Source organism: Propithecus coquereli, unplaced genomic scaffold (genome assembly GCF_000956105.1).
Source record: "Propithecus coquereli isolate 6110/MARCELLA unplaced genomic scaffold, Pcoq_1.0 Scaffold386, whole genome shotgun sequence".
NCBI lineage: Eukaryota > Metazoa > Chordata > Mammalia > Primates > Indriidae > Propithecus > Propithecus coquereli.
This window is the reverse complement of record NW_012149574.1, coordinates 2,033,206-2,043,347: the sequence shown is the minus strand read 5'-3', so window position 1 is coordinate 2,043,347 and position 10,142 is coordinate 2,033,206. Positions and strand designations below refer to the sequence as shown.

Below are 10,142 nucleotides of genomic sequence, written 5' to 3'. Positions count from 1 at the left end.
GTGTTAAGAAGCTATCTGTTCTATCTGTTCAGATGTTTCAGGAAAATGTTTGCACTGTGATTTTTAATTTTCTTTAACAATCAGTTTTCACTTACTAGTTAATACAAAAATAAGGGAAAGAGATATACTTTACAGAATCTTGTATACCAAATAATGTCCTTTGTATAAGAAAAGGAAAATAATACCAATTTTCAGTACTGTTATTTAGCACTAAATCTCCTTCAGTTGGAGAAACAAATAATTCTTTTAAATGTCTTTATAACTTAAGGCTTCAATAACAACTCATGAATAGGTGAAAGTTTGCTATTTATTTAATCTTGGAGGAACACTGGAAGAAAAAGGCAGGGAATGTAGGCAGTGTAGAACAGAGCTGGCCACATGTGGCTTTAGCAGCTGCAGGGAAAACTGGCTGAGGCTAAGGTTACATATTTCTGTTCAGTAAGGGTATCCATGGTGATAACTCTCATGATGACGGTAATCATCCTGGTAACCATCCTGATATCCTTGGTGGTAACTATGGTAACCGTAGCCTGCATACTCGTCTTCCGGGCAGCGCATCCCCAGTGACTGCTGAATGGCCATTTCCTGTCTCCGAAGTTGCATTGAATCAATTAAATCATACACAATCACCATGGACCACATTGGGGAAGGATACCAGGACTTGACATTTCCATCTTTTCCAACTAGAAGCATGGAGAAGTACTCCGGGCTCACTTGAAAATAGTTACGTATGTCTTTCACCAAATGGGCTGGTATGTCTTCTCGCTCAACAACAGAGCTCCCTAGAATAACATTAGAATAGTTGTCGTTAGTGGCTTAAAGTGCCAGAGTTCATGAAAACTGATCAAAGTCAGAGGAAACCACTGAGAATAGAGAGGACCCATGATCCTGTTTTCTTTAGTTCAAAATCCCATTAAAGAAGTTTGCTGGGGTTTTTTTCTACTAGAAACTAAGTGTCCCTGCTGTTCTACAACATTATTCATATCAACCTTTGGGGCACATGATATGTCTTTTTGTAGGAATGTTGTAAAATATGAAGCCAGTCCCTTAATTTAATCCTGGCAAGACCAACTTCTTTAAAATTTGTCACTAACAAAGATTATATTGTTAATATTTTAAAGTTTATTTCCAATTAGCTTAGTTACGTCTTTGTAATTATAGTTTTCCTTTTGACACTTATCTTTATGTGAAAAGCTTATTTGTCAAAAGTGAAAAATACCAATTATGTTAAGATCTGGATATAAATGTATTTGAACTTTTGTGATTAGTGAAAAGAAGAAAGGGGGAGGAGAAAAGGAGCTGATGCTTTCTCAGGATCTGCTCTATCCAGCACTCTGCCATGTATTTTACACACATTATCTCATTTAAAGAAACTGATCTTGGAAGGAAGGACTGGGTTTGCTCTGAAACCTTCAGTCAATAGTCATTTTCTTTTAGCTTCTCTGAGCCTTTTAGCATGTGTCCTTATCTGTTGAAAGGTAATCCATGAGATATGACCTATCTGCCTCATAAAACTATTGTGAGAATTAAATGAGATAACATAGAAGAAAGTGCTTTGTAAACCATAAAGACCTATATAGACAAAAAAGCATTATTTTAGTTAAGAAAATGGATATTTTTACTGTTACTTTGATTTTATATTAAAAACAATTAGTCCTTACACTGCACCCTCCTTCCTACACTTACACACACACACACACACACACACACACACACACACACACACGAGGTGGGAGGAGGATTCCACGAACTGTATTCATCTTAGAGGTACACCCACTGCTTGCATATATCGTCACATAATTTAACTGAACTAAACACTATCTTATACTGTTTGAAGATAACAACACATTACCATTAATAGGGAACAGTTCTAACACTCCTCCAACTTCATCTCCAAGGCCTAAAAGCTTCAGAATGGTTATATGGCGTAGACCTGAGAAGGGGAAAAAAAAAACACATAGAATTAGAGGAAAGGATTCTAGGTCATCTTTTACTTCAAAGGCCTGATATCTAACAGTTAAAAATCTTTTAAATTTAAAAAGAATATAGAACATAACCTGATTAAGTAGAATAATCTATTTTTAAAATTTTCCATAAGAAAGTAAACTTTTAAAACCTTGAAAAAGACAGATTGCAGATTTTAGTAATAACAACAGAGTCAGATTTATTTTATAAATGGAAATAGAATAATTTTGCTCTTACACTGTGATTCTCACTCTATTAAATAACAAAAAACAACAACAACAAAAAAAGCCCTTAGAACCTTAAAATATCTGAGATAATCTAAGCTGATTCATGCTCTGAAAAAAGTCAAGCCTGAATTAATAACAGCTGTTATGGATAACGACTTTCAGAGAAAATACTGCAGACCCCATCCACTGTGATGGTTAAAGGAATAGTTTTGCTTCCTCACACGAAAGTTTGTTGGCTTGAAGGGCAGGTTCTTATCACTTATTTAGAGGATTCAGAGGGGAAACACTTCAGTTTGCCTTCATATCCTGGGCTAAAGTTCCAGGAGCGGAGGGAAGGTCACGCCTTGGTAGCTTGTTGGAATTCTTTTCAAGATGAAGAACACGTGAAGGGATTCAGGAGCAGGAAGAGGAGGCCAAAGGGCCTGTCAAGTCATCATGTCAAGATTTCATGATTTTAGATAAAATCCCAGCCTAGTCTTCATAATTTCTTGGAACAAATAATAAAATTATTGATGTTGATTGTTTAGGGGAGAAAACTGAATACTGCCATGGAAGGGTTCTTTTAAGGAGAAGCTAAAATCAAGGCAAAATGCCATTCCAAAAAAATTTTTGTCACTTTTACTCTTTTCCCAGAGAATTGAAGCACTCTGTTCTAAATATCAGTGAGTCATGTTTCAAAAGAGAGGATCATGAATTTAATTATTCCTGGAAAACATGACTTGTTCACATTTTTTGTATATTACAAAAGGGCTTGCTTTCACGGATGGGACATAGGCTCTGTGTGTAGAGGTTGGAACATAAAGCAACACCTAATAGCTGCTGAAAAGGCATCTTTAGAAAATTAACAAACCAGGATTTTATTTACATTCTTATTGTGAAGGATCCTTAACATCTCTAGGATTTCGGTCTTAACTAGCACCATTAGTGGCTATACGTAATTTAAGATAATTTAAAATATTTTTAATTCGATGTTGACACAATCAAATCTTCTATTATGTTGACATAAAATCTTAAATTACTAACCTTGATAATAGGAGTATAAATAAAAATTCATGAATTTTCTATCATTCTTGCCATTATGAGCTTTTTTCTGCCTTTTGAGTTATTTCATTTCTTAAAATTGAAATGTACTTAAAATTTACATGTACTGGGTCATAACAAGGACACAGGCTCTGTTAGTGCTTTACAAAACTTACATGCCCCCATTTTTTAAAAATCAAATATAGTTTCATAACTAATAGATTATTATTCTTCCCAATAAAAATCAAAATAATGCTGATTCATGTATGTTATAATTATAAATCTTTTAATCTGTAGCCCTAACTACTTCTCCCACTCCTACCCAGTGAATCTCTCAAAATTCTCCCTCTGCAGAGGCATAGCTCAGGTTAGATTTCAGTTATGACTTCTACTTTTGAAATTTGAAAGTGTCATCATCTCCATTGTGCTTAGTAATAAATTCTGTGTACTATTTAATTTACTGTCTATATGTCCATATTCAAAATGATATTAGCTCTTTCAGGCCACTAGAATAATAATGTTTGGTAAATCAAAATCCTTTTTAAGGGAAGGGCAATATGGTATAGTTTGATTCAATTAATACATTAATTCCCAAAGCCATTCCTATTTTACAAAAAGTATTTAATCTATGAAGAAGTACCCAATCATGGTACCTAAGTAGATACACAAGTATTACCTAAGTAAGTGATGATACACCTAAGTGTTACGATCTTAAGATGAAATTTAAAAAAATGAACTGGAAAAATAATAAAGATCATTAAAAGTAAAGCAGCAGATATTATCAAACACTTGAATGAAGAACCAGAGAGGGAAGAATATTGGGGGAAAAAAAGTTCCACAGTTGCCTAAAATTCCAGTATGAAAGCAACTTTATACTCAGTATAATAGAGTATGTGTCTGGGAACCTATGGGGAGTATTTGGATGATCTAAGCTTCTATGTTCTATTTTAGAATTGACCAGGAGGAGAGTGGTATGGGAAAGCAGTAATGAGGTGGCTTCCCACTCACCAAAATTGCATGCCTGACCACTGAGGGCAGAGAGCTGCTGTGAATAGGCCCAGTCTTCGTCATTAGGAGCAGAGATCACCAGCAACCGCCTCCTCCACCGGAACCTGGAAAAGAAGCAGAAGGCCACCATTAGTGCTTCAAACAATAGAGGCCAGTGTAAGAAGGCAGAGTAACTTTGGCTGTCAGTTTTTTTTGTGCCCAGAATAAAAAACACTGACCCTTATTGTCCCATAGCTCCTCAAAGCCATTAAACTGCATTACCACATTCTTGCACCATTTCTATTATGTCTTCACCGTCTTTCTACTTAGGCATTTGCATAATGTGTCAGGCATGAGTCTGTGGTCACCAGGCCTGATGAGGTCACTTGGGGAGGGGCAAAGCTCTCAGATGTAACAAAGGCTGGCCAAAATTGTACGTTAAACTATGGCAACAGAAATAGGGAACTCAGACGAGAACTGAAGAGAACTGGGCCTAGTAAAGTTCTTGCTGTGGTTTGGAGGGGGTTAAGAAATGAATATATGCACAGGAAATCAGTAGAAAAAGAGGACTGAATTTTAAGTAGGTAACAGTGACAAGAAGAAAGAACATGGGAGAATAGTTCAAAGGGTCAAAGAGAAACAAAAGGTTCCTAGAAAAACAAAACCCTATGTCCTTCCTCAGTAGCCAGTGGTTCTTCCAGAGGCAAATGCAAGTTCTAAAATTTACCCTATTATTAATAAGAACAAACAATAAGTGGAATGGTGCTAAACCTAGAACCATAGGACTTAATGATATATAGTAAACTTGGTTTCTGCTCTTACAGTTCCAACGCAATAGGGTAGTAGAAAGAACTTTCGTCATGTAGCTGGGAAACTTGAGCTCAAGTTTCATCACTGCTACTTTTTGGGTGTCTTTGAGCATGTAACTCAGTTAACCAAAGTTGTAGTTTTTCTTTATTTCTAGAACCAAAAATAGCAGTATCTTCTTCAAAAGGGTGTTGTAAGAATTAAACCTTAAAACCTATCAATGTCAGTTATCCATATGATGACATGCATATAGAAGATTGTGTCTTAATCTGCAGGCTTCTAGCCATAGGACTTTGTCCATTAACAGACCTTGGGGACAGTATCTGTCACAGTGCCATATGATAACCTATTTAATCCTTATATGTAGGTATCACTTTATGTCTTTCTTTCACCTGCACAATACTATTCCTCATTAGAGCTCAGTGAAAGCACAGCTTATTTCCCCATTTCACAGATAACAAAATGAGGCTTAGAGAAGTGAATAACTTGATCAACTGGTAAATCTAAGAGGCGGTACCAAAATACAGACTTCTCTGATTCCTAATCTAGTGGTTTCCCTAAGCTACGACCCTCAGAAATGCTGATACTTGGATGGTGCTGTCAGTGTCCTGAAGAGGGTATGGGTGAGAAAGGGTATGCATGCAAACAGCAACTGTCTGGAGTTGTTGTCTCAAGTTCCATCTTCACCGGTGGGTGTTTTGCTTTCTGCCTTCGGAGCAGGCAACCACAGGGTGTGAGCGCTCTCACTGAGCTGGCAGCCAGTTGATTTTATTCATAGCTTCTCTCCCTGTGCCCCTTCTAGCCTCAAGAGTGAACATGAGAGTTTTCAACCCTCAAGAAAATCGCCTCTTGGGGGAATAGTGGTTTGGGTGAATGAGAGAAAATGATAGTCTGATGAAATACAACCTCTGAATGGATGCCTGTCGCAGGGCTCGCCAAGAATTGCTTGCTGTGACATTACATTCGCTTCCTCTGCTTGTTTTTCTTTAAAGGGAAAGAAAAACTAAAATCTCCACTGAGGATAGAGGGATGAATGTCTTTGGCACAGAGGAGAGAGGAGTGTCTGAACTGTCCAAGGTTTCTTGGGAAAGGGAACAGTGACTGCTGTTGGGTCACAAACACAGTCTCCTGTACTTCCCCTGCTTCCTTAGGAGGCATGCCAGACCAGCACTGCCCCCCAGTCCAGATCCAAACCAGGCCAGCCTGCCTGGCCTCATATGGAGCTGTAGGGTGTCCTGGAGGGAGTTATTTTGGGTGAGGTGTATTTTGGCTTGTTTACCTGTGTGTACCACTGAATGCAGTCGTGATTGGAAAAGGATGGGATCTGAGACTCCCTGTCCCAGACACAACTGAGAGAAGGTCATTTCCCCTAAGTAGTGATTCATCTTCCCACAGACCTTCACATTAAGAGACAAGGCCTCAGCTCACCACACTGAAGGAAATAACTTCCAAAGGATGTAACAAGAGTTGTGAACCTGACCCAGATCCTTATTTTGGACAAATTGCTTTTCTGTCATTTTAGCTTCTCAGTAAATGAAAACCCTACAAGCTATGCATGTGTTTGCTTTTCTTAACTGGAATTCCCAAATTAGTAGGCATTTGCCCACTCTTTGGGGCTTCTCTCAGGGAAAGGTAATTATACCCTGAACCAAATGAGTGTCGCTGAAGACCAGACTGGCTTCAGGGTCTGGTCAGCTGAAATCAGGCTGTACAGACCTACCAACGACTCAGAAAATTTGAAGGAAAATTCCCAATTGAATACTAGTTTATTCATAGAACTGCTTTTGGGTTTTTTTTTTTTTTTTCTCATTTCTCTTTGCTTGGGTTTCAATTCTGGAGTGTTTACTAAAAGTTTTTCTCTCATCTCTCCCCTGATGTCAAAGTTCTATAATATGACCTGAATAACTGATGCTAATACTATTAACAGCTAGCATTTGTTGATTATTTACTTTGTTCTAGGTCCTGGACCATCATTATGTTTAGTATTGAATTTACCCTTCACAACAACCTTAAAAATAGATATACTTCCTATTCCCATTTTGCAAATGAGAAAACTGAAGGCCAGAGTGGTTAAGTAAGTAGCCCAAAATCACACAGTTAGTAAGTGGAGAAATCTGGAATCAAACTTAGGGCTGTCTTGCTCATGTCTTTAAGTAATATACTATTCCACTTTACTTCTTAAGATCAATGATAATTATTAGCAGAATGATTTCATGAGTTGCGACCACAAGTCAGGCACAGCAATGGGACATCCAAATTGTAATCATATAACACTTCAAATGCTCTTGAAATAGTAATGAATATAAGAGCCCCTGAAACTCTTGTATTAGATGAAAAATACATTACCTATCTTAGGATTCTATCTAGTTCAAAAGACTTTAGATGCAAAAAACTTGTACATTTCTTAAGCATCAAAGAAATGACAAATTTAAACCACTGATCACCTGTATAAGTATTGTAAGCCTTCATGAGTGAACAAAATTGAGATAATATCAGCTTTCCCTTTTAAATTTTGAAACCCATGACATAGTAATTATAAAAAAAAAATTGTGCCTGGAGATGGTGAGAAGAATTCAGATATCTGTAACTGCAGGTCTCACAACTGGCCAGATCTCTGGTTTTAATAACATCAATGAACTTGATGATAACTATCTGCTTTATAGGGTGGGAAACTTGAGTTTACTGGGATGGATCAGTAGGTATGCATCTTTTAGTCCTTGAAATTAGAATTAAGAAGAAAAAGTTTCCAAAGAATTAAAATGATAGCAATAATATCATAATAAGCATTCTGTTTTTTTATATACATACTTTGTTATTGTGAAACAAGATAATTTGGCCTAATAAAATGACACCTCGGAAACTCCAAATTAGAATGTGAAATTGAGTAATTGGTTTAGACATGTGGTTTAAGTTGAAATCTAAGTGTATGCAGTTTTTGGAACATCAAAGAGAACATTAAATTCACTGTATTTGTAAGATTGACTTATTAAACTTACAGATCATTTAAGTACTTATAACAGTTTTGTTTATGTCAAATAATTGAAAGAAATATAATAAATGTATGATGGCTATGTGAAAGGATGAAGTTGTTTAATTACTGGGTTTGTAAGCAAGATCTAGCATTATTCAAAGCCCTCTTAAAAGTGATGACCAAAATTCACTAGGTTATAAATAGAAAAATGAAAATGATAAGCCTGAATTAAAAGTTTAAGAGAGAACTGAGGGCTTGAATTTAAAATTTGAATATATTTAACACTGATTATTAAAATCAAAAGTAAACTTTTAAAGAATCTTTCCACCTTAAAAAGAAAACAGAAAAACACCTCAAGAGCAGCAAAAAAGCTGCGTGAAGACAAAGAGCCATCTGCCCAGTGAAGTTCAGAGCTCTTTCCCAGCGGAGGGCTGAGTTGAGTTTTCAGTCCTTACAAAGGCATGGACCTTCCATTTCCATTTCTGGATACTTGTATTACACTGAGAATTTGGATAAAAGGAGAGTTTGGGGTTCCTTTCAGCTCTGAAATCCTGTGGTTTTAGGAGTATCTTCCTTTGCTTCGAACTCTCCATTTCTAGGTCCAGAACTAAAAATAATTCACATTATATTTTTGAAAGGAACATAAGATAAGAAGGTAGACTTCGGAAGTCAAATTGTCCTGGGGTGCTGACTCCTGAAACTGACATTAGCTCAGTGATGAGAGAAAGTTACTTAACCTCCACTTGCCTCAGTTGTCTCTCCTGCAGCATGACAATAGTCACAGTTTTTAGATTATGAGATTACTGTAAGGATTAAACTAGGGAATGACCACTGTCATGTGCTTGGTATAGAGATGAACACATAAAAAGTGATCACAGCAACTCTAGGATGGAAGTTATCACTGCTATCATCATTTTCATTTTATGGGTGAGAGATTTTTAAAGCATATTAATTGAGAAGCGTAAAGTCAACATAGCTAGTAAGCTGCAGACCCCAAACTGGGATGAATGATAAGTCCTATGCTCTTTTCATATCATGAAGTTATATCCTAGAAGACTCAAGCATTCTGAATCTATAGGAATTCAGATTATCCACTTACTAATCATATTAATATAATTCTTGATGCTTGACTCACATATGGAGAGTGTGCTTTTAGAGACATGAGTAAACATTCTGCGTAAGTGATACACATTTAAGGCTGATCCTCCATTTCTGCAGCCCTCAGCCATGCAATACAGTTGGGGTGGTGTTTATACTGAGGCATCTGGGAATTTGTTGTGTGCGGATTTCTGCAGTTTTGCACCTCCTAGGGCCCCAAAGTCTCTGTAGAATTTTCTTCCAGCATTGGGGGAGGGATGGAAAAGGCAGGAATGTGAATTGATTTATTTTTTACACTCTTCTCTGGGTATGCTTCTCCCCAGATGGCACTGGGGTTGTGGTAGGGTGGCTTGCAATAAACAACACTCCCCAGAAAACTGAGAAGCTGGATCAAGAAGCTTCCTCCTTTTGAGGACTTGGTGGGGCTTTTGTTGTTTTCTGCAGAGGTGGAAAGAAGCAGAAAATCCAGCACAGTGTGCCAAATCCTGTTTGGAACCAGAAGGGGCCTAATAAGTAAATCTGTAAAATAAAAATGGAGCTCTCCAAATTCACTGACTGAATAAATTAACCTCCTTGGAAGGTCAGAAGTCTATTTCCTATACCAAAAAAGGAGCATAAAAGAGAGAAAAGACTTATCCAAAGCAAACAAATCAACATTCACACTTGGAGCCGAACCCAGCAAGCCTTGCGACCAGAGCCAGTTCCCACAGACAAGATGAAGCCCAGTGGCCAGAGGGCTGCGAGATGGACAAGACGTCTCTCCAGGGAGGGTTACTCGCTGTAGACACATACACGGCTCTGTGTTCCTTCGGCATTTTCATTAGCTCACTCAGAACAAATTTGTGCCTGCCTCTTTAGGAACTCCAAAGGTAATGTACCTGGATAGGAAGTTCTCCAGGGACTGCTTCTTGTCCTCCTTGCAAACAATGCCCTCCTTCTTCTGCTTTTCCATGTCTTTGATTCGGGACTGGAAAGTATCGATCAGATCGAACACAGACTTCATTGCTATAGGTACCTCGTAGTATTGCTGTTTAAGAAAGAAGAGAATGCACATAATGTATAACTGT

The 10,142-nt window shown here is 37.5% G+C and overlaps 1 protein-coding gene across 2 annotated transcripts in view; it reads right to left on the bottom strand.

Moving 5' to 3' along the window:
- Positions 1-289: 289 nt before the first annotated feature.
- CCDC80 (coiled-coil domain containing 80) overlaps positions 290-10,142 on the bottom strand; it is a 32,106-nt gene continuing 22,253 nt past the window's right edge. For both annotated transcript variants that reach the window (XM_012652259.1, XM_012652258.1), the window contains 4 exons: positions 9,954-10,102; positions 4,221-4,324; positions 1,853-1,933; positions 290-782 (listed from right to left, as the gene is read on the bottom strand). In XM_012652259.1, coding sequence (XP_012507713.1) covers positions 436-782; positions 1,853-1,933; positions 4,221-4,324; positions 9,954-10,102 — 681 coding nt within the window. In that variant the 3' untranslated portion in view covers positions 290-435. The remainder of the gene's footprint in view (positions 783-1,852; positions 1,934-4,220; positions 4,325-9,953; positions 10,103-10,142) is intronic.